This window comes from Papaver somniferum, unplaced genomic scaffold (assembly GCF_003573695.1).
Source record: "Papaver somniferum cultivar HN1 unplaced genomic scaffold, ASM357369v1 unplaced-scaffold_25, whole genome shotgun sequence".
Classification (NCBI taxonomy): Eukaryota; Viridiplantae; Streptophyta; class Magnoliopsida; order Ranunculales; family Papaveraceae; genus Papaver; species Papaver somniferum.
The window spans coordinates 805,912-831,885 of NW_020635485.1; the positions used below are offsets into that span (position 1 = coordinate 805,912).

General features: G+C 34.9%; 1 protein-coding gene, 1 long non-coding RNA gene and 1 other non-coding gene across 4 annotated transcripts; 1 reads left to right on the forward strand and 2 right to left on the reverse strand.

The window, feature by feature from the left end:
* Positions 1-2,438: 2,438 nt before the first annotated feature.
* Positions 2,439-4,452, forward strand: LOC113341196. Its single transcript, XR_003355812.1, has 2 exons — positions 2,439-2,762; positions 3,298-4,452. It is a non-coding gene; the product is annotated as an uncharacterized LOC113341196 (long non-coding RNA).
* Positions 4,453-13,413: 8,961 nt separating this feature from the next.
* On the reverse strand, positions 13,414-15,139 carry LOC113341161 (pentatricopeptide repeat-containing protein At2g39620-like). 2 transcript variants are annotated; one of them, XM_026586147.1, is made up of 2 exons: positions 13,684-15,139; positions 13,414-13,577 (listed from the first exon to the last, which is right to left on the reverse strand). In XM_026586147.1, exon 1 carries the CDS (start codon positions 15,036-15,038, stop codon positions 13,719-13,721), a length of 1,320 nt encoding a protein of 439 aa, XP_026441932.1. In that variant the 5' UTR covers positions 15,039-15,139; the 3' UTR covers positions 13,414-13,577; positions 13,684-13,718. The 2 variants fall into 2 exon arrangements, with proteins under 2 accessions (XP_026441932.1, XP_026441931.1); XM_026586146.1 differs by having other exon boundaries at positions 13,414-13,580; positions 13,684-15,138.
* A 9,098-nt stretch (positions 15,140-24,237) lies between these two features.
* On the reverse strand, positions 24,238-24,356 carry LOC113341200. The gene has a single exon (XR_003355819.1). It is a non-coding gene; the product is annotated as a 5S ribosomal RNA (ribosomal RNA).
* Between the last annotated feature and the right edge of the window lie 1,618 nt (positions 24,357-25,974).

The window sequence follows — 25,974 nt, forward strand, 5'->3', positions numbered from 1 at the left end:
CAGAAATAACAACTAGTCATATTTCTCGTTATAATATGTATCCAATATCGAATAAGAGTAACATCTTCTTCCATGATAAAGATAGGGAGGTCCCTTGTGAAGATGTGATTGAGATGGACTATTTTTAAGAATGTTAAAACAAGCTTCGTAAAGAAAATGTTTTCCGTGAGTTTCCTCCAAATTATCCAGAGTTGTTTGGATCACTTCAGTTTCAGTTACACCGACAAATTTTTCTCGATCATTTTCCCTTACACGATCAAAGAATGGCGTGACAACATGATTAATTGAATGAAAACAAATATACACCATGAGCATCTCGGTTTCCGGGGTTCCCCGTTTGTGAGAGGAACATTGTGAAATGTTTTGCCAAAAAGACGCGTCCGACATGTCTTTATCGTGCATAAAATTTTCTTCCTTATGAAAAATGTAGGCTTTGCATATAGCTGAATACTCCTGTTGAGTAAATTTAGGACCACAAATTCTAGTAAACATTTTTTAATATATTGAGAGATTAAGATTTTTACATAGAAATAAGAAGATATGAATTTGAAGATGGGAATAGTTGAATTTTAGGGTAAGAAATTAGATATCCGTTGGATATGTAGCCATTAACGGTCAAAGTAAAACTGCGCGGATTTATCTAGACCACCACGTATATTACCAACGACTCTTTTTTTCCTCATTACCAATGTTGAAGAACAAGTTATTACGCTATGATCACTGTGGAAATGGAGATCACGGATACAAACATTGTCCACCGAGAATCAGTGGATGTCCAAAGCCCGGTGCAGGACTTTTATGAATTTTTACACTTATACATAAGAAGGCACATACGGAAAGCACTTTTGAAAATATCAAGGTATTTCTTAGTAGAGTGGACTGATTAAAGTGTTGAAACGAATTGATTCACCATTGTTTTATGTTTTAGTTTGGTGTTATGTTTATCCAATCAAACCAAAATTTCTTCACATTCGCACCATCAATATCATAACTAATTTAAACATTTTTTATAATAAAAACATACTACATTGGATTAAACCAACTACATCAGATTAAAGCAAATACATTAGATTAAAGCAACTACTACATAACCGTGAATTAAAAATACCATCTAATAGTCGCCTTCTGGAAATCCAAAGATGCCAAAGGGGTTGAATCTGTTGATCTCTAAGAATATGGAAACAAGCTTGGAAGGAAAAAGGTACTACCCATATGACTAGTGTTCTCGGTTCTACTTCACCTACAGCTTCACCATTCAGTTTATTTTTGTGATTGTGCACTACTAGACCTAGGAATTCTGATACCTCCCGACTAATTATACTAAAACGATGCGACAATCCTGCAACCTCACGATTAAACTGGTTTCCTATTTCTACGACGAACATTATAAAAAAATTCTTCCAAATCGTTATCTTCAACGCGGCTTCATCCCCAATGATATTATTGTTTGCTTGAAAGACACAGATCTACAAATAGTTAAATCCTCTTCTAGAGTGAATCTAGACCCGCGAACTCTAGGATACACTCTGGGAGGCATTCTTGAATATGACTTTTGAGTGAGTGAGGCATACAGGTGTAGAAAGTGTGAATTTGGAGTTGAAATAAAGAGTATTTATAGAGTTTAAAATTTCTATCCATTGGATGATGAGATTTTCTAGCCATTCAAATGTAGTTGTTGGCGTTTGATGTTCAGCCGCTGGCGGATTAACATTACCCTCAGGCGGGTAAACTCAATCCGCGAGGTCTTTCTTCACCCGATGGCGGGTTTACTTCGTCTGCGCGGCTTTGAATGGAACACGCGTCTCATGTTCGTCCGCACTCAACAAACCAACGAATTTGTTGATTTGGCCACTCGGTTTTCATGTTTGTTGCGTCCATAGTGGGAGCAAAATGAACAAACTCGAAGTTTGTTCGTTCAATAAGAATTGCCCTTAACATATCCAATCTCAAATCTCGAAGGGCAATTCCTATAAAATAAACAAACATGAAGTTTATTCATTTTGCTCACACTATGAACTCAACAAACATGAAAAACAGGTGGTCAAATAAATTGAGTGACGAACTTAGACCGCGCGGGTAAAATGATCCGCTAGTGGACAAACATAAACCGTTCATTGTTACTTTTCATTACAATACAGGTACAACTTTAGCTTAACTTTCACGTATTTCATTTTCGTATCATTTTTATATTCTACGACATATTATTATATTATATATATAAATTTTATAATTTTTATATGTAGGAATTGACGTTTAGTCTCAAAGTTAGTGGGCTTTGGACGTTCTAGTCCAGCCTCCTCATGCCTAGTACGCGGAGATCCAAATATCACATTTTATAAACGAGTTAATCCTTTTTTAACGATTCAGTCCAAATCACATTTTTCTAGTCGTGAAAATGCCCTTTAAAGGAATCACACACTTTTGTATTCTATTTTCATTCTTTTTGTGTTTCTCTGCTAGCAAACGACTGATTCTTCTCAAAAATAGAAAAATTATGTATATGTTCCCCCAACAAATTTGATCTTATATTTGGTAGGAATTAGGGTTTAATTTTTCATCAGTCTTCTGTTAGTGATGAAAATTGGCATTTCTTTGATGAGTTTTGCGATATTATCAGTTGTGCTCATGGAGATATTCGCCTCAGAGTTAGATTTTTCTATTACGGTTCAGATTTAGATTTGATTACAAATGATAAATGGTTCTTCATCAAATCGCAACAATTTTGTTCTTCTCCGATCTGATTTTGCTGATCTACAACATTGGTAATCTCTTTTTAGTTTTCAATTCAATTAACATTTTTCGAATCCTTCACTGTCTTCTATAATCGATCCATGGAAACATTATGAAAATTGATTAAACTGATTCACTTACTTCATCATTCAACTTCAATCTCAATTCATTTTCATTTTTTTAAAATCCAGTTTATTTTCACCTGCAAAATTTAAATTCTCCATAATTAGGTTTATCAATTTTAGTTAGTTCTACATCTGCTAATTGGTATTAATTAGATGTTTTCTCAATTTGAAAACTTACTAATGATGAATATCGATTGCTATTACACTAGTTACTTGTTTGGTTGTACCAATTGGTATTATTTAGGGAAGATGCATTCAATTGTCAAGCTTCATATGTACCTAGATATAAAATCCAAACAATAACTATGTAGGTAGCTTTGTTTAAGAATATCAGCAAAGTCACAAATCGCTATTTTATTGTCTACTATACAGTAATGTATACGCGCTGTGTATTTCTTGCATCGGGATTTGGCTTACTTGGCTTTTTCTTTTAATGATATAGAGGGTGGCACTGGCAATGATCATACAATAAGGTTCTCGTGGAGAAATAGACCAGGAGAATCTCTTCGTGATAAATTTAGTTCAGGAGCAATAAAGTATGCACATAAATGAACTGAGATAAACACATCTATCCATTGTTTGTTTCAAGTCTCCACTAACTGCATGTGCCTTCTCTTTAGTCCAACTACGACAGTTGGCAGTTCCCATATGTAGATAGTAACTTGGTGTAAGTTTTGAATTTGTTGATAAAATTTGCATATATAGACTCTGACAGTCATAGCTAGAGTATGCAAATTCTTAGAGAAAGCCACTGAGTTATTCGTACGCGAAAGTTGAGTCATTCTCCAACGGCTTGTCCCCACCATGTATGAAACTGCTTAACTCCATTTTAAGGAAGAGTTGCGCATTTTTCAACCTAGATGCAAGACATTTTTAAGGTTGTGTTAATGAAATGTTCATCTTTGTCCCTTTAGGTTGCCCATTTGTCTTCCTCTTCTCCATGCCATGTAATTCCACTAATTTGCTTCTTTGGATCTTTTTCCTTATTTTTTTTTTTGGGTCCTACTTGTTTTATCTTCTCTTGTCCCTTTTGAGTATATACCTTGTAATAAATATATGAAAATTTTTGCTTGTCTTTACTACTTCTCTATGTCTTTGTGAGCATTAGTTGATTTGTTGCGAGAATTTTCAGGATTTGGTGAGCACAGTCTTGCACTGCCGGTCCGGTGACCAGTAATTTCCCTGTACCCGGTTTCCCATCAACTTCAGGACCTTTCACTACTGGTTTGCTATAAAAAAAACAAACTTCTAGCTAGATCTGTTGTAAATAGTCATTTAGATAGCAAAAGAACTTCTATTGATTCAAATATGTGCACAAAAAATGATAGTTTTTATACACGTAAAGTAGATTTTTTATAGATGTGTATATAGTTGTCCACCAATGTGCTATCTCAATAATATATGTATGTTTTGTGGGTATAAATGATGGATTTTTGTAAGTGTGTACATAGTTGTACACCATTATGTTCTCTCATGATTTATGGCCATTTTTGTGGGTATGTATGTTGGATTTGTTGGATTTTTGTTGGCGTGTACACCATTGTACACCATTATACAATCTCAATAATATATATATGACATGTTTTGCTTGTATGGATGTTGGATTAGTTGGACTTTTTAGTGGTGTACATAGTTGTACACCTTTGTGTTATCGCAATAACATATGGTCTGTTTTGTGGGTATGGATGTTATATTTTTGTAGGTGTGTGCATAATTGTACAACATTGTGCTCTCTCAAAAATTATAAAAAGATAATTCTTGATGAAACCCTAAGTTATTGGTTTTCGATATCATTTGATGATTCCAATATCACGCTTTCTACGTGTTTATGTACTTTTGGTGGGAGCTTAAGAAAATGAGAAGAACAGTGAACATTTTTTAGATATTAATAAGGTATCAAATTTCTTCTTACTTAATGATTTACCTATTTTGTGTTGTTATGACTATTAAGGTTTAAATTAGATTAGGTTTTCCTGGACTTTAGCTTGTTCTCTCCCTTGAAAGTTGTAGTCTCCCTTGAATCTGATTCCAGTAAGCACTTTTTTTTCTGACTAATATGGTTCAAGTAAGCACTCTGTTAAGACTCCTGAGTTCATGGAGTAGTAAGATTATTAGACTTTTGGTGGTCTAGCAACGTCAAACATCTTCTTTCTTTGTGGAAGCTTATTTTACTTTTGTTTCATATGATATCTAGCAAAATCATATGCACACTATTACACTGTAGTTGTTGTTAATGATTGTTAATGTGCACACAATTATGCACATATTTATTTTTAATGTGCACACAGTTGTACAAACGTCGATTGTTAATGTCCGTGGATATGTCCTTGGTACACATGTTTTGGGTACACAACTATGCATGGTTGTATTGTTACTGTGCACATCTATTGTTTATCTTTAGGGACTCATAAGCTCAAAATGGTAGAGCGTCCAAGCCTATCACAAGGTTTGCAGAGGTTGATGGTTCAAATCCATTTGAGTTTCCATGTTATGTTTATTTATTATGTATAGCATTATGTGGACGATTCAAGTTGTATGCGGTATACAAACTGGCGCATCTTGTCTTGTCTTTGAATTTTTTTGGATTTTTATAGACGTGTACATGTTTGTACACCAGTGTAAACTTAGTTTTTTTTAAAATGAAAATCATATAGTCATATGGGTATTCTTTTTCTAGCTCTTGAATATGTGGCCTATTTTGTACTCTTTTTGTACTCTTTTTATATAGGCCACATTGTCTTGTATCATGAATATGTGGCCTATTTTGGTGTGTGAATGTTGGTTTTTTAGATTTTGCAGCTGTGTATATAGTCGTACACCATCGTCCCTTCTCATGGATATATTGACTGTTATATGAGTATGGATGTGAATTTTCAGGATTTTTACAGCTCTGTACATAGTTGTACACCAATGTAAATTAAAAAAATTTAAAAGTGAAAACTATATAGTCATATGGGTATTCTTTTTACTCGTCTCGGAAAGAGCTTTCCGAATATATAATGTTTGCTAATTTGGGACGAGCGGTTCGGAAGATAAATCGTTTTTTTATTATTTAAAGTTGCTGACATTATGATAAATCACTTTGGACTGAAATGTAAACACTTGGACTAAGTTGAAAATCAGAAAGGGTACTTGTGTATTTTTCATATTTCAAATAAAGAAAGGACTAATATGTACCTAGTTGAATGGGTCAGGACTAATTAGTATATTTGGATGAGATTTTGGACTAAACCGTATTTTTCCCTTTTTATATTATTAAAATAGAAGGGGTGGGCCGGAATTGAAAAGTAGTGTCACTGATGATTGAAAAGTAGCATTGGGCGGGGATTGTTTGAGCGTGCGGCTCATCTTTACCCTGAATTTTATTATAGTGGAAACCACTATTTGGCCATCCACCTGGCTCAACAAAAAAAAATTATTTGTTGATTTTCATAGGAACTGCTCTAAGTTGTCACTTAACATATCTAAATGGCTTACGGGTTGCGCCAGAACCAGAACTGTCTGTCCCTGAAACTAGACTTCTTTAGTAACTGGGCAATCTTTCTAATGGGAAAAAACGGTTTCTTCCAAAAACGCCTCAAAATGTACAGATTAGTCCAGTCCTAGTTGACTAGGTACAAATTAGTCCAAAATTTGTGTAAAGAAGCTCTTTCCCCATCACCCGTATTACTAGTGTACATATTTGTCCACCAGTGTGTTGTTTCATCTTCATATGGCATGTGTTTGTGTGGTTTGAACCTTTTTTCCCATTACTTGTGTTACTAATGTACATAACTGTGCACCAGCATGTTTTTTCACTTCATATTTCCAGTTGTGCGTGTTTTAAACTTGTTTTCCCATCACCTGTGTTACTGGTGTACATATAAGTACACATATGTTGTTCATCTTCATAATCAAATCTTTATTCAAAAGCAAATCTTTAAACAGTTCGATTACTGGTGTACATATAAGTACACATATGTTGTTTCATCTTCATATCACATATTTTGTTTCATCTTTATTCAAAATCAAATCTTTCAATAAACTTGTTATGTTTTAAAGGCTAACTCTTATGGGGGAGGGAAAGGATGAGCGGAAAAGTGGGGCCACGTAGGGCGGGAAGAATATTTGTCGTAGTGAGAGAGAGAAAATATAAGAAGAATATGCGTTTTATTTCAGGGATGTATGGACTGTTCTGTGGGAATGAATGTTGTTTTTGTTAGTTTTGTTGTGGTAGTGTACATATTTGTATACAAGATGTTATTTCAGGGGTGTATGAACTGTTATGTGGACATGGATGTTATTTTTGTTAGATTTTTTGCAGTTGTGTACAAATTTGTACGACAACATGACATTTCAGGGGTATATGTACTATTATGTGAGTATGAATTCTATTTTACTTAAATTAGTTGTGGTTGTATACAGATTTGTACACATGTATGACATCTCAAGGATGTGTGGGTTATTTCGTCGGCGTGCATGTTATTTTTGTTGGATTTCTTTAGGAGTATACATACTTGTATGCCATTGTATCATGTTATGGGCATATGATCTGTTTTGTGGTTTTAAATGTTGGATTTTTTTCATTTCTGTAGGTGTGTACATACTTATGCATTGTTGTATCATGTCATGAACAAATGAACAAATGACATGTTTTGTATGAGCATGTATGTTTTATTTTTTAAAGTTCTGGAGGTGTTTACATACTTGTACACTGATGTATCATGTCATGGGAGTATGACATGTTCTGTGGTTTTGAATGTTAGATTATGTCATTTCTATAGGTGTGTACATACATGTACACTGCTAGTATCATTTCATGGACATATGAACTTTCTTGTGCGAGTATGAATATTGGTTTTAAGATTTTTGTAGGTGTGTACATACTTGCACACTAGTATGTTATGTCATGGATATATGAACTTTTTGTGGGTATGGATGTCACGGGTTCTATAATTTTCGAAGTATGGATGTCATGGTATACATGCTAGTACACTGGTAAGCTATCTCATGGATGTATGACATGTTTCATAGTTTTTGAAGTTGGATTTGTCTGATTTTACTAGGTGTGTATATACTTATTGGAGATGATAGCATCAGAACCTGCAGAAACCTGTCGGTAGTCCTGCCAAACTGTAGAATATCGCAGAAGATAAATAATACCAAGATTGGCGTACGAGTAGGAGAGAAACAACTTGATTTATGTTTAAAACCTGCTTAAGTTGTTTGTAACTTTCTTAAACTTTTAACAACTATGTTTCTTAACTTTCTTAAACAACTATTACTATTTGTAAAACCTTGAATTAATCTTATTATTAGTTTGAATATAGATGTTTTGAATGCAGATGTTTTCAGATTTACATGGTATATTTTATGTGATTTTTTTTCATGTGTACATAATGATGTACATGATGGTGCACATCTACTGACAGGTTAGAAAATCAAAGTGTACATGATGTTGAATATGTACTGACATGTTATAAAATTATTTATACCTGCAAAAATAAAGACACATGTATTGAAGTAAAAACCATTCTAAATTCTTAAAATAAAGAAGATAATAACATTCATTGTAACAGTTTACATGAGAGAAAAAGTACAAAGTCATAAGCAAGAATGGTAGTAAATCATCAAGGAAGGTGCAAGTAAAGCACTCAGTGCACATCATAGGCCTTCTTTAGTTCTCTCTAGCAATTTTGATGCGTTGATTTCTTTGTCTTCCAAATGGAGTCCTGGATATGTGACTAATGATTCTACCTATAAGATCTTTTACCCGTCTCTTAGACATCAACATGATAATCGTCAACCTGGAAAATAAAACATATGCACCAATGAAATTATTTGGAAAAAAAGAACATAATGTTGCAAAAATATGCGCAGATTCAAAAACAATAAACATGTGTATAACTATGTACACTTAGTTGCAGAACTATGCAAATCTTTAAAACAATCAACCTGTGCACATCCATACCCATAGAAATGCCATATATAAATGAGACCGGACAACGTGCACAATCATATACACACGTACAACTTGAATCGTGTACCTAAGCAACAATATCACTACCAATATTGAGTAAAATTATTTTGAGTGTATGGGTCCCTAAATTTATACATACATATAAATTCAAATAATACCCAATGAGTCTAAAGTGTGACATATTATCGACCCGAATATCATCCACATAATTACTAGGGTTAACTATGGTCAAAATAAGGTTTCAAGATCAATTGCAAAGGTATATAAACTTACCCTAGTGATATCCACCATTTATGAATGGAATAATCAAGAGGTAATCATCTCTTCGACGTATTCATGTCCAACCATATTCATTAACTGCGACCAAATGATTCATGCACCCTAGTAATACCATTCATAAAGTCAAAAATATGTACAACTATGTACACATTAACATTAACATGTGTACAACTATATACACCCAAAAAATATGATCCCGAAAATCTTAAAGTTAAAAATAAACTCAAAATAATCATTACAGAGCATACAAGTGTACAAATATGTAAACCTATATAGAAACATAATAAACTCTAGCGTACATACTCGCAGGACATGCAATCAATTCATCACAAAGCATACTAGTATATAAACATGTAGAATTATACAAAAATCTAACTAATCAAACATCCACACCAACAAAACAGATCATAAAATTATGAGAGATCATAATGGTGTATGACTATTTACACACCTATAGAAATCCAACATCCATACCCCTAAAGCATGCCATATAATAATGACACAGCATAATGGTGTACAACTATGTACACACCTTTAAAAAAGCAAGTAATCCAACATCCATACTCACAAAACAAAACATAAAATTATGAGAGAGCATACTAGCGTATAATTATGTACACATCTACAAAAAAACAACAAAAATATAGCATTAATTCAAACAAAACAACCGATGCATTCATCACACATAAAGTTTTAGTATATAAATGTGTACGCATCTCCCAAAATATGGATGAATACTCACCATGATTCAAGAAAATCATACACAACCTGCTCAGACTTGGTTCAGACCCTACATATTACTAAAAAACATACTCCCTCCGTTACGATTTACTTGACGTTGTAGAGTTTTCACGGAGATTAAGAAATACCATAGAGAATAAAATCTTTCCAATTCTACCCATATTAATTCTTCTTAAAATTTTAAATGACTAGTTTTTAGTTTCTAGATTTTAGAGAAAGTTATCAATTCCCTAGTAATTTACTTGGGATATACTACCAAACTAGAGTAGATTTAAAATTAGAGTATTGATTACAATAAAAATTGATGATATTGTATGATTCCAAAGCAAGGGAAAATCAGTGAGAATATGAGAAAAATACTAAAACTATCATCTATTTTGGAACATAAAAAAAACTCCAAACATCAAGTAAAATAGAACAGATGGAGTATATGGTGTATATTAAAGTCCATGCACATGCTATATAAATTGAAATACATACTAGTGTACAAACATGTACACCTCTACAAAAAAATAACCAATTATGGCATCATACCCATAGGACATGCCATCCCTTCATAGAAAGAGCATACTAGCATACAAAAAATTATGCACCTGTATAAAAACCTAGCAAATTTTAGCATTCATACCACATGACATGTTATATGTTCATCATAGAGAATTTTAGTGTATAAACATGTACACATCCACAGAAAAAATGACAAATTCTAGCATCCATAACCACAAAACATGCCATGCATTCATCGGAGAGCAAGCAAGTATAGTGTACAAGTATGTACATATCTACAGAAAAATAACAAAAATAGAGCGTTGATTCAATCAAAACAACCTATGCATTTACCAAAGAGAATTTCAGTGTACAATATGTATACAACCTTCTTAGACATGGTTGATACCTTGCGTATTATAAAAATACATATATAGAGAACATATACATGGTATAAAGTACACATGTTATATCACCATAAAAAGATATCAGATACTCTATCAATTAGAAATCATGAAATAAAATCAAACGCGTCATAAAAGCACACAAATAAAGAGATCAAGAGATCTAAAAAAATCACATATAATAACAGAGGTAGCTCAAGAAAAATCTGAATCACATCTGAAATTTCTTAATATAGAATCCACTAACACAGAGACTTAAAAACAAATATATCTGAATCACATTTGAACATACCATAGAATTTATTCTTTGAATCAATCTTAAAATAACCATAAACTGAAACATATACAGGTACACATTCTGTTTAGTCAAAAACAGAAGAAACCAATCAATCTATCAATTAATCGCCATTAATAACTTTGGTCGTGTTATAAAAAACATATATGAAGAGAACAAAAACATCTTAATCATGTATATGTAGATCTCAAAATCGAAAAACTAACAAAGAGCAACAAATTTATGAAAAAGAAATGAAATCGGAATTGCATGAAAATCAAAACTTAAATATAACAAAAATCAAAACTAAAAAAAGAAAATCAAAAAGATCTAACAAAAGATAACAAATTGAATCGATTTCCTACCATGCATTAAAAAAAAGCATAGTCATAAAATCGAAGAAGTAAAACAAAAGATTAACGATGAAAAACTAACCTGAGATCAAAATAATCTGATGAAGAAACAACTTAATCCTCCAAAATCTCTCTATATCTCTGTTTATCTCTCCCTTTCTCTCCATCTTTCTCAATTTCTTCTGATTTGAGATCTTAGATACACATTACATTTGAAAAAAATTGTTCGTATATGGAAATTCTGAAAGGGTAATTTTGGTACTGTGAAAATCCGAGATATCCATGAATCGGTGTATTTTTGGGCTAACTCGTCCATATTTGGACTAAATTGTTGGAGACGGGGCTTTTTTGAACTAGAGAGTACTAGGCATGAGATGGATGAACTAAAGCGTCCCAAGCCCAGTAATTTTGGGACTAAACGTCAATTTCTCGATACCAGTTCAAGCCTACGTTTGGAGAAACAGTCTCTATGTTGGAAATCCTATGTTGGGATCTGAACATACTCATCAACAACAACACGTCATGAATCATGATTCAAACCCGTTTTAAACAACCTCTCCAGGCTAAGGTCCAGAATAACATTTGAATTAGGTTACTAGTTAATACTCTTTCAATCCTTTCTCTGACATTCTCACTACCATCACAATTATCGAACCATGTGAGAGGTATCTGATTGAAGTTCATGTCAATTAAACCCAACATCTGTGTTCTGAATAATAAAAGTATAAAACTAGTACAACTAGAGGATTGGCAATATCTTCCTTTTAGCCACAAGTTCATTATAAAGTTCATAGCACAAGGCAGAAGAACCCCCGGCTGATCATGCCTAACAAAATTTCCCATTATTATAAACTGCATTATGGTCCATAAATAGATACAAATAACATACAAAAAACAAATGCTGTACACAAAAAACAAATGAGTTCTCTCCATAGTGTTCCGCTGACATTTAGTTTCTACGAGGGGTAGGGGGTAGACATGATAGAAGGAGATGGTAGAGTTGCTTCACAGGCAACGGAGACATTTTCAGAGAGAGAATTTTTTTTATAACCAGATACAACTGAAATAGATAGTAAAAGATTTACTTCCTCTGAGATGTGAAACTGTTGATTCCCGTCAAGCTAACCAAATATTGCAAGAAATACAACACTTGGCAGGGGACTACATACTCCTTATGATCGTTAGAAGGAAAAAATCATTAGTCACCATCTGGAACACCTGTAAACAGACATCTGAGATCAATGATAAGACCAAGACAACCAAAAGAAAACCCTTTAATACTGGTCATTTAGTATTCGGTGTGACTGCGCATTAATGGTACCTGTCATTCATATGCGACATGAAAATTTTGATAGGCAAATGCAAGTTCCTGTACTATGTTTAGCATACTTACAAATTCAAGGCTACACAGGAAGTAGCAATCAGGAAGCATTTCACATGTTACTCCCACTAACTAGATGCACTACTATATATCAGATGTGTGTGACAGATTTTGACCGACAAATCTATAGTACTACTAACAAAGACTCTGGCCAAGTTATTTGAATTAAGTAGTAGCATGGTTAGAAGATTGCCATAATAAATTCGGAATAAAAAACTAGTACAACAGATTCGCATCTATCTAACAAAGATGGGAATAATCTTGCATAACTCAGATGGGAATAATCTTGCATAACTCAGATTTTTGACATACAATAATTGCCATGGAAGATTAGTCTTAAACTGAGCTAATAAGAGTTTGATGTGGTTGATAATCTTAAAGTTATGAATCCATTCTTAATTGAACAAAGTAACTATGAAACTCACATGAGTTCTCGCTTTGTTGCCTATGAGTCATTTGTGCTCCAAAGAAGTAACCATAAATCTCCCTTGCTTTTTGTAAGTTTCTGCTCAAGAAGTTTGAAGGATGTATCTGATACAAACCACGTACTAAGGTTATCAACAAAAGTTAGCATGCTGGAATGCTGAAGGCAAACGTCCAAGATTCTTTCTAGTATACCATCAGTAACATAAAATGATTCGGTTATCCAGTATCTACTCATAGTTGGTATATACATTGTGATTATCCAAACATATATAAATTCTGTTATGGTATCTTTCAAACATATACCATTACTATTGAAATTGATATTAAGACTATGCAATCGATAATGTGGAAAACATGATTGCCAAAAGATCACATACTATCTTTTACATGTTGCTTGGGCACATACTAACCCTGGCTCCCTGCTGGACATGAGAAACAAATGGTCATAGTTAAGAAATCAAAATTTACAAAGATAATAATATAACTGTAATTGCACAACTTAAGATACTAAAATACAGTAATTACCATGTACTTTAGGTGAACTTTAGTCTTAAGCTGAGCTAATAAGAGGTTTCTGGTGATGACCAATAAGTATCTGTGTCAATTCCTGCTCTATAAGAGGTTGATGTTGACGACCTATCAACATCTGAATCAATTCCTAAATGAACAAAGTAATCCTGAATCTCCTTTGCTTTCTTTAAACTCTTAATGTCTGAAGCAGTTTCTGCTCTTAAAAAATAATCATGAATTTCCCTTGCTTTCTCTACATTTCCAACCTCAGCGGCAGCCAGAAGTGCACTCACTGCTGATACCGGATTCAACTTCAATCTCTCTCTTTTTATGCAATCAAATAACCCCAATGCTTCCCCAAACCAACCATTACTGACAAAACCCTCCATCACCGTTCCCCATGAAACATCATTCCGACCACACATTCGATAAAACACAGCCCTAGTCGAAAGTACATCTCCGCATTTCGAGTACATATCTATCAACCCATTCAAAACAGCCTTCGAAAAACCTCTCGTAGTAACAACACCATGAAAAGCTCTACAGAAACGAACAGACGCCAACTTAGAAACAGCAGGTACCAAGTTTAACAAACTCTCTGAATTAACTTCAATTCCCTCCCTTTGCATCTTATAAAAAAACCTCAAAGCCTCAAAAGGTTTCACACTAAGCGAATACCCCTTAAGCATTGCATTACAAACAACAACATCAGGTTCAGGCATATTCTCAAACACTTTTTCTGCAGCATTAATTTTGCCCATTTTGAAATAAAATTCAATAAGAGCACTCACAACAAAAACATCAGAATCAAATCCATTTTTAACCATTTCCTCATGAATAAGAAACCCAATATCTACATTATTAGCTTCAATACAAGCTCTCAAAGTAATAACAAAAGTATACCTGTCTGGTTCTACTCCCATAAACAACATCTTATGATACAATAACATAGCATTTCTGTATTGTTGCATTCTTGTATAACCTCTGATCATCGAATTATATGATATGGTAGTTGGTTTTTCCATTTTATTAAATACAAACCTTGCGAAATCAGGTTTACCAAATAACGAGTAGTTCTGTACTAAATGCGTATCTGTCAAGTTGTCTGATTTATATCCTGAAACTAGTAATTGTGCATGGATTTGAAGGAGGGATTTCAAATCAGTGCAACAACGTAGAAGCTGATTGTAGTTTGTGTTAACGATGGGTTTCTCTTCGGGAACGTATTCGATGAAGATCGGTTTCCATGGACGAGGAGGAGTTGATTCGGGAACCTTCAGGGAATTGTTGAAATAGGAATTGTAATAAGAATCGAAAACTGATTCTTGTCTCAGTGAACTGAGAGGCCTTGAGATCGCATTCCTCGACATTGTTCCTGGGTACTGAATACGGAAAAAGGAGGAAGAACTCTTCTCCGTTGCCCACTTAAACCTTGCCGGTTTCCACACTGTGTAGGGTTCTCTACAGCGCAGAGAAAAACAATAAATTCTCTCCAATGTTCAGCTATGGAATGTTCTAACCGTGTCGCATTTACTTTCGGAACAGCTGGGTACTCTATGTGAGGCCAAATAATTTTCTTCCCGTAACCCAGAGATGGAGATATGGGGTGTCTGAAGCGTGTTAAAATATCAAATTAGCATTTACACTAACCTCAATAATAATTCTTCTTTTTTCTTTTTTTTTTTTTATGAAAAAATCGTTATATTACTAGCAAATATAGTACAATAGATTTACATGATCATTTTTATCAAATATAGTCCGTCGCTGCGTTATTCTTCCTCTTAATATATTTCACTTTAGCTTGAGGTAGATCTCCCAATATTGTCCTTATTTCTTGCAAGGTATTTTCCGTTGACCACGAAGAATCTGTACTTACCTTGTTTAAAATGTAAGCCGACGCTTTACAGTCAGTTACTATGAACACGCTTGATAAAATATTTTCTTTTAGCCACGTAACAACCTTTAACAAGGATTTTGCTTCTATGTGGAAAGCTAACGTTGCCCACTCCGAACCCGCAGATAGGTGCATTAACGTCTCTTCATCAGCTCAATATAGAATGAAAGCATATCCCATCGACAATCCTCTTTCTTAAAAGAAGCATCAATGAAGATTATCCAATCTAAATTTAGGCTGGACCAAGAGTGATTGGTTGATATTTTCTTTTGAGTTTTCATATTGCTTTGAAGGGTATTTGACGGGGAAGATTGTAAGAAACTATTGATTTGCCCTATTAAATTGATTGGGTTTGGGTTGATTTTCTCAAAAACTACCGAGCATTTATATTTCCAAATGAACCAAAGTATGGTGGAGATTTTTACCTGAATATGGTTAGTTTCCGCAATCCACCATTTAATCCAAGAAATAAATGTGCTGGAATGTAACTAAAGATTATATTATTTAGGGCTAGACCAAACCAAATGGCTCTTGCAAACAGACACTCGCAGAAGTGATGAAATTCCGTTTCTTGCGCTTGATTATTACATAACTGAAAAATCTGGTCGATGTCCTTTTATGAGCACCTAGTCTAGCAGAAGTTGGAAGAACTTTTTGTGATAGTTTCCAGATGAAAAGTCTTATTGTTGGAATTGTTTGAATTCTCCAAATCTTGTGTCCATGAGAAATCTAGGCTATCATTATTGTCTTGGTCCTGATTGGCTAGAAAGTTATAAACATTCTTGGCCGAGAATTTTCCTGAGTGATGGTGCCTCCATCTAAAAATGTTTTGCTCTTGTTTCCTTGGATTTATAGCTTGGATTTTTTCCCTATCCCCTTGATAAAAGAATTGGTTTAGCTTTTCTTGATTCCACTTATTATGATCCATTATTAGCTCTTGAACTCTTGTTGGTATCTGATCTTGAGGGTTGGGGACTTTATGGATTATATCCGTGTTAGGAACCCATCTGTCTTCCCAAATTTTCACCGAAGCTCCGTTTTTGACTTGCCAAACAAAATTTCCTTTTATTATCTCAAAACATTTTTGTATGCTAGTCCAGATCCAAGCTATAGATTTGATGTTCTTGACTTTTCTAGAGGGTGCGAGTTTGAGAAATATTTTGTTTTTAAGAGTTTAACCCATAAATAGTCTTGTTCGGTTACTAATATATTGGTAAGTTTAGTGAGAAGAGATAAATTGAAATGATGGGGATTTTTAATTCCTAAACCACCTTGGAAAATGGGCTTGCATATACTTTTCCAAGCCTTTATAAATCCTCTTTGTCTTTTTTGTCCATCTTTTTTCCACCAGAAATTTCTCTGAATACGGTCAAGTTGATCAAGCGTTTCTTTTGGCAGTGCATGAACTTGCATTTGATAGGTTGGGTAGGATTGATGGATAGATTTTATCAAGACATTCCTACCCACTTGAGATAATAGTTTTGATTTCCATCCTTGTAAAGTAGAATAATATCGTCGTAGTAGAGGCTCAAAACTGACTTTTCGATACTTGTCAAAGAATAGCGGGGTACCCAGGTATCTATCATTTTTGGTCATCATCGGAACCTTTAAGATTTTTGCTATAATCGTCCCATGTTTCGGATGTATTCGTGGGCTGAAGTAGACGCTGAATTTTTGAAGATTAACCATCTGGCCTTGTTGTTCCCAAATAATTTTAAAATTTCCAAAAGACTTTTCGCTTCCCCCAGATCCGCTTTTGTAAATAAAAAGCAATCGTCCGCAAAAAAGGTGAAATATATTTGGAGCATCTATGTTTATTTGAAATCCAGAGATTCTTTTGTCTTCAATAATTTTTCGAGGAGTCTAGATAGAATTTACATGTATATTAGGAAAAGATACGGAGGTAAAGGATAACATTGTCTTAAACCGCTCGAAGTGTTGAAAGTGGGTCCTGGGAACCGTTTAGAAGGATTAAAAAGGAGGTTGTCGAAATGCATTGCAGAATGAATTTTGTCCAGAATTCCGAGAAGCCAAAAGCCAAGAAGACTTTCTCAATAAAAGTCCATTCAACCCTATCGAAAGATTTTGATAGGTCTAGTTTTAACGCCAGGAATCCCTTTTTTTCTTGGAGATTTTCATCGAGTGGATAATTTCATGAGCAACTATGATTTTATCTGTGATTTGTCGACCAGGGAGAAAAGTCGGTTGATTGGGGGAGGCTATTTTACCGAGAATGGGTTTTAGTTTATTAGTTAATATTTTTGAGATGATTTTATAAATGGTATTACTCAGGCTAGTAGGTCTGAAATCTCCCGGTGTTTGGGGCGTGGAAATTTTTGGAATGAGGGTTATGAATGAATGATTAAGATCTTTGTCGAGAATGCCCGACCGAAATAATTCTTGGACAGAGTCAACGATATTTTTTTCCCAGAATGTCCCATTTGGCTTTAAAAAAGCCTGGCTGGAAGTCATCCGGGCCTGGGGCTCCCCATTGGTTCATTTTAGATAGGGTGAGCCAGATCTCTTTTTTAGTGGGGATTACTGTCGTCAATGAAGTATTTTTTTCAACAGTGATGCAAGGATTTATGCTGCCAGATAGATCAAAGCCGGAATTGTTGTTTTGGGACGTGCCTATTTTGTTGAAAATGATTAACCTGAAGCGAGTTGATTTGATCCCTATCTGAAAGCCATAGCCCGTAAGGTTCTCTAAGAGAATTTATCGCATTAATTATTTTTCTATTTGAGGCGGTGGCATGGAAATATTTTGTGTTCTGATCATATTCTTTGAAGAACTTATCCCTAGAAAGTTGATGGTAGTAATCGTTTTTCATTTTGTACCATTTTCCTAGCTACGCTTGAAGATTTTTTAATTTGTCTTTAGAAAAAATTTCGGACCTATGGATAATGTCAATTTTATTGTTTAGGGGTTTAATGTGTTTGTGGATTTTCCCAAAAGTATTTGAGTTCCAATGGGCTAAATCGGTGGATAACAATTTAAGGATGTCTGCTTCACCTTTTCGATTGTTTGACCATGTGAAAGAATCTCCCTCATATCTCACGTCTTGTAATCTCAGAGAAACGCTAGTTTAAAAAATAAAATATTTACTGCTGGAGTTTGACTGATTACCACCTTGTTTTTCCGCTGGATCCAAAGTTACGTTTAAGTCGTCAATTAAAATCTATGGTTTGGTAATGAGTTTTGCTAACTCTGAAATACAAGCCCACTGTTCTATTTTATCATTAGCATCAATAGCTCCATAAACACAAGTAATCAGAGATTCTAAATCTCCTAGTTTCAATTCGAAATGGCACACATTAAGTTTTGAAGATATTAATCTCATGTCTATATTATTATGCCACACTATTGCTATCCTTTTCTCTATTCCCACCGAAGGCATAATAAACCAGTCATGGACATGAGAATTTTTTAAAAGTAAGTCCATCCGTGACATTGGGGCTTTTGTCTCGTCTAAGAAGACAATGTCAAGTTTATAATATTGGCAGAGGTAATCTAAGTGGTCTTTAGTCATAGGATTACCAATACCGTAATCTCATTATTTTAGTGACCAAGGGAAACAAAAGACTAACAAAGATTCTTAGACAGAAAGGAATAATTGGAAGATAACTAGTGAATAAGTATGAAAATGCGGGGGTCTAACAACCACACCCAACAATTCGTTTGGAAATCTGATAGGACTTACTCCAATACACTTTCTAGAGAATCAACTAGACAGTCAGACTAAGTCTAGAATAAAGTATATCAAATAGTTTAATATCTCTAACTCTTAATTCAATCCGCAATCAGCAAATAGAAATATGCGAGCCCGATTGAATATAAGAGGAATTACTTGAACGGTACCAAAGACCAATGTTCAAGTGTCAAACAATTTCAATCAACAACCAAAGGTTGGATATTCTAATTAATTGATCTAAACGCACAACCTGTGATATTTCAATTATATAACAAAATATAATACGGAATAAATAACACAGACACCAGAATTTTGTTAACGAGGAAACCGCAAATGCAGAAAAACCCCGGGACCTAGTCCAGATTGAACACCGCAATATATTAAGCCTCTACAGACACTATCCTACTACCAATTAACTTCGGACTGGACTGTAGTTGAACCCTAATCAATCTCACACTGATTCAAGGTACAGTTGCGCTCCTTACGTCTCTGATCCCAGCAGGATACTACGCACTTGATTCCCATAGCTGATCTCACCCGCAACTAAGATTTTCTACGACCCAAAGTCGAAGACTTGATAGATAAATCTGTCTCACACATAAAAGTCTATAGGATTGAATAAATCTGTCTCCCACATAAATACCCAATAGTTTTTTGTTCCGTCTTTTGATAAATCAAGGTGAACAAGAACCAATTGATAACCCGGACTTATATTCCCAAAAAACATCCTAGAATTATCAATCACCTCACAATAAACTTAATCGACTAGCGAAACAAGTTATTGTGGAATTACAAACGATGAGACGAAGGTGTTTGTGATTACTTTTCTATCTTGCCTATCAGAGATATAAATCTCAATCCAATTTTACAATGGCACTCAATCACGATAGAAACAACAAGATCAGATCATGCAACTACAAAGAGAATAGTTGGGTCTGTCTTCACAATCCCAATTAAGTCTTCAAGTCGTTAACCTACAGGGTCTCGAGAAGAAACCTAAGGTTAAAGGAGAATCGACTCTATTTATGCAACTAGTAACACACAGGAGGTGTCGGGATTAGGTTTCCCAGTTGCTAGAGTTCTCCTTTATATAGTTTTCAAATCAGGGTTTGCAATCCAAGTTACCTTGGTAACAAAGCATTCAATATTCACCGTTAGATGAAAAACCTGATTCAACCAAGCTAATATCTTTCAATCATTAGATCGAACTTAGATTGTTATACACAAATGAAATGTACCCTCATTTAGGTTTATGTAACCGTACATAAACGTGTACACCATGTTGGTTCACAAATAGTTAACCGAGGTTAGCCATATGATTACTCTCATATCAGCCTTATTCATCTCAACCATAACTAGTTCAAATGACTCAAATGAAACTAGGTAAAGAGTTTTTCAATTGCTATATTCTCATCGATTTATATAAGAACACAACTAAAGCAAAATCAGTTTGATTCACTGGAATCAGTACATGAACATTATAGCCACGGTTTGCAAAGATTGCATTACTTATTGATAAATATTTTAGGTTCATGTACAACCGATCTTAGAAAGTAAATACTTAAGTATGCGTACGGGTATGCGTACTTAAGTAACCGGATTTGAGTTCGTTTTAGTTTTCAAACTCAGCAGAAATTCACGGACGTGAACTTTCTGCCAGTATGCGTACGGGTATGCCTACTTTAGGTAACCGGATTTGAGTTTGGTTTTGGTTTTCAAACTCAGCAGAAACTCACGTACGTGAACTTCCACTTACCAAGTCTTCTACAACCTCTTTGTATACACACAAGTATGCATACTTTAGGCTCCCGGTTTTTGACTTATACACTAATGTGCGAACACACTATGCTTATATCCAAAGATGGTTACAAGATTCTAAAATCTTTATTTCAATCATTGAAACATTCTTCTATAATGACAATAGCCATTTTCACACATTATTAGCATCAAAGCAATTTTCAAGATATTGAAATAACCATTATCGAAACATTCCAAGTCTTACACCAAATGAGTGTATCACACAAACCATGTAAGACGTTACTAGGCAATTTTCTCATAATATAATATGAACTTGGTCGAAGCGAAAGCTTACCAACACATATTTCGAGAAATATGTAAGCGAGATATACTCAGCTCGAAATCTCAAATGTGTATAGAGAAAACTATATCGTAACACGACTTATGTCTCAATATAGGAGATAGAGTAGAAATAGACTTTCCAAGTGATAGATAAGTTTATGTCTCCACATACCTTTTGTCGATGAAGTTCCACAAGCTATAAGCGTCGTGAAGTCTAAGCTCAACTACACAAACTATGTCCTAGTCCAAGACATCTATAAATATGCTAGAAATCAAGACTTATAGTATTGATCACTAACATTGACAAACATGCTTGAGATAGCAACGCACGCGAGCTCAACCGAGCAGTGCTCTAACAAGGTCTTTGCCGGAGTTTGAAAAGAAACAGACAAAGGAAAATTGGAGATAGCAAAAATAAGTTTTAGAGCCTAATGAAATGAACATGTGATACAAAATACTAAAAGTCTGGGAACAAGAAAAAGGGATGCAGGATGGATAATTAAAGGGGCAAATTAAGCTGAGGACTAACAAAGTAACAAGGCACGGAGGAATTAACACTAGAACAGAGGCAAGGAAAAAGAGATAAAACAAGTTAAGAAAGTATATTACATATCCTAATCAAAAAAGCATTAAAGCATGAATTAACAAAAGTACAGGTGGAAACTAAAGCAGCAGAAACTAAAATAAAGCATGCAGACAAAGCAAAAAAAAACAAGATAAAAAGAGCCATAGACTCTGATGTGGGTCTGCACAGTTAATCAGATATTAGTTTCTACATTTTGGGGTCATATTTGGATCAGTCTGTGTGAACCACTTCCTTGCCCTTAGAAGCAGCATCATTGTTATTAGGCTTTGCATGGGAGGCTTCTCTTTTGAACCGTTGGTGTGGATAAGCAACCAAATTGATGTTTTCTTCAATCATCTGGATATCTTTTACATTTTCAATCATCAACTTATTTGGAGGAGGACAATTCAGGTCAATCTCTGCAATCCTTGGCTTTTTCGTAGCAGGTAAAGGTGTATCCCAGTGGAAATAAGATAACATAAGAGTCCACTTTCTTAAATAAGCAGTGTTGTTAACTGAAGTCTGTTGAGAAGAAATAGACTCACACCAATAGCCAGATTCCATGTTTAACAATTTTTCAGTCCTATCCCTTTGTTGAAAAACCTTCCACATGTATGTATCATGGTGCACACTTGAATTGTGGTAATAAGGGGGAGCATCAACATTCAGATGATGATTACCAGCTGGACCAGTTTTTCATATTTGTCCACCTTTATCACTATCATGACTAGCAGAATTTCATCTAAATGCTTAAGGTAATTAGTGCATGTTACCTTAGAAAAAGCTTGATCATAATCTGAGCTATCCAGGCTATCTTCAGGAAGTTCATGTCCTGCTGCTGCAACTATAGATTCTCCAACTGCTGAGCAATCATAGGTTCTTGATGTTGCTCATCAATTTGTTTCATAGCTACCGTAATTGCATCAACTGCTGCTTGTTGTTGTTCAGCCTGCTGCTGGTCAATTAGTTGTTGCTCACAGTTCTGCGACTGAAAATGATGAAACTGAAATTTGATTTCATTAGTATATCCCATCTCATTTTTAGCAAGTACACTGAAGCACAGTCTCTGCTTGTATCTTATGCTTGCCCTTACAGTGATTGAGTAACTCCCATTTGGTTTTCTAACTGGATATGAGAAAGACAAAATATCTCACATGCAGGAAGTATATCTTCTCAGGTTATCACTGCTTATCTGAGCTTGAGTCACATTGTGAATTGTGATGAAGAACATTTCACCGAAGGACTCCAAGTTGTTAAGTTCTCTGTTCTCTCCCAAATTTTGATGCATAATAAGTCACCATAACAACCCTGGTTGCAACAGCTAGTACTCTATGGATCTCATCTTCTCTTTCAAATCTAACTAAGAACACCCAGTCACTCACCATCTTCACAGAGAGGCCTCCTTGAATATTCCACTGGAAAAGTAATGCATTTCTAACATCCCAGTTATTCCTAGCAACTGGTTCAGCAAACCTACCTAATAGACAGCTTGTCCATAGATTTTCATTGTGCAAATATCTTGATGGAATGATTTCATTAACATGAAACTGTCTGCCCTGACTCAGGTTCAAGGATATTTCAAGTTGATTTGTCAATTGAGAATTATCACCATGCCAAACAGCATACATGTTGATACTAAGACTCGGGTGAAAAGCTACAAAAGGGTTTATTGGTGATTTTGGTTGTAACTGAGTAAACTTAAGAAAATTTGTAGAAGAAGAGGAGCATAACAGGAGTGAAAAAAACTTCATCTTACAGTGCTTAAATAAGAAAGATTAGGGTTTGGGAAAAGAGGCGAGATTAAAAAATTAAAATTTGGAATCTATAAAACTCAGTTTTAAAATCATAGGGGACTCAGATAATTTTTTGTTGAATTAATTGGGGTTTTAGAAGAATTCCTCCAAGTGTAAGGGATTGGAAGAAATTGCTATAAATGTCAAATGAGCAGAAATTTGAGATAGAGTAAAGGAAAATATATGAGCAGATTCGATGAAGAAACTTGATTCAAGATTGATGGGATTAAGGAAAATCATTACCTGACAGATTATGGACTGGTTTATACTCAAGCGTGCACTGACGAGTTGCTGCAGAAAGATTGTCAGACTGTCACCTCCACTAACCTTGCTTCTAATTAAAAATTGATTCCACTAACGAAGAAAATATGACCCTGAGTCGCAGAAACCCTATAGATTTATGTGATTAAACCCCATCAGAGCCTATGAACGGCTTCTTAGCTGCTGATGGCGTAAGGGAAATCAGAGGAAAAGGTTGAAGAAAGAAAAAACCCGAATAGAAACCAGTTTATTCGTGTGAAAGTTCTTCAAAGCTTCCTAACAAAAGGCAATCAACACGAGGAATTCTCAAGAAGTCACCCATCTTAATACTACTCTCACCCAAGCACGCTTAACTGCAGAGTTCTGATGGGTTCTGGTACATTAATGTTGGTATGATCGATTGCTTATCTAATAATAATTCCATCAAGGTTTTTTTCTTTTATCTAAAAAACCCTAGATGTTTATGGAATCTTACGAATATTACAAGGAAAATATATTTATTATTTCTTACACAAATCTCAACCCAAGGCACACATTTTTGCGGAAACTTTTGGATTCTCACATTTTGACATTTTTCTTATAAACTAGCACCACAACCACCACTGTTACGGGCCTAAGAGCATAGCTCACTAGTACCCAATCCACTCCAATAAGGAGGAATTTATGGGTTCAATCCCCACCGTAAAAGTAAATATATGTATTTAATCCCATCAACTCCAGGAAGGAAGAAGTCAGGGGTTCAATCCCCACAGTAAAATTTTAGATTTGTATTTAATCTAGTTGTATATAGGGGTTTGGCGGGGTTGGGTCTGGCAGTAGGGCCAGTCCAACTGGATGGATTTGGGTAGAGACCTAAATCCGGCTTTAGCCTAGCAAAAAAAAACAGTGCTACCAACATCCCTCCACTACCACCTCCGACACCACTACCTCCACCTCCACTACCGGTACAACCACCATCATTCTCATCACCACTGCCACCAGCACTGCCTTTACTACCACCAACAGGATCATCCACACCTCTACCAACGCCGCTTCTACTAGCTCTGCCCCTACCACCAACAACACCACTATCATCCCTATCTCCACCACCATCGGTCCCTCGCCACAATCAACACCACGCTACCACAACTACCATCGTAGCCACCGTCACTAGCACCTCCGCCACCTCCACCGCGAATATATCCCCATCAAAATAACTTTTATATTAGAAATCTATATAATTCTTTATTTTTCTGTAAAATATATTAATATAATCTATTATATTCCATGGGTTTTACTGGATTCTATCAAAACCAAAATACATTGTTATTCATATAATTCATAATCCAATACGTCTCTGTTAAATTTTTTTTCAATTTCCATGATAATCAAAAACTAAAACCTAATACCAAATAAGAATTTCAAACAACATTTTCGGCGACAAAAAATTCAAGTGATTGAGTTAAATTCTTTTTATCTGTTCCTTTTAAGAGGGATTTATCAATAACTCAACTATGAAACTCCGAAATTTCTTCATCAAATTTTTCTGAAGCTCAACTAGATCCCGTAGATATGCACTAACGTATGTCTATTGTTGTTGATGTTCATCGAACAAGAATAACATCGCCCAAAATTGGTGCATATGGTACACATATGTAACCGGTTTATGGATTGATGTTCTTCGTGTTTGATGGACATCAGTAATAATTGGTATATGTTAATGCCTATGTCAACCGAAACATTAACTATGTTTGAACTTTTGCACGAACATAAATTTTTATATCTACATTATGTGACACCGAAAGAATGAGGTCATTCCAACATCGGACGAAGAAGTTATGAGGAAAACAGTCAAAGAAATGCCCAGATTTACAATCGGTGGATAAAGGAATTTATGTAGACCGATTTGTTAGAGCATTGCTCGGTCGAACTCGCATGCGTTGCTATCTCAAGCATGTATGTCAATATTAGTGATCAAAACTATATGTCTTGATTTCTAGTATACTTATGACTAAGTCTCGGTCTAGGATAGCTAGGAATAGT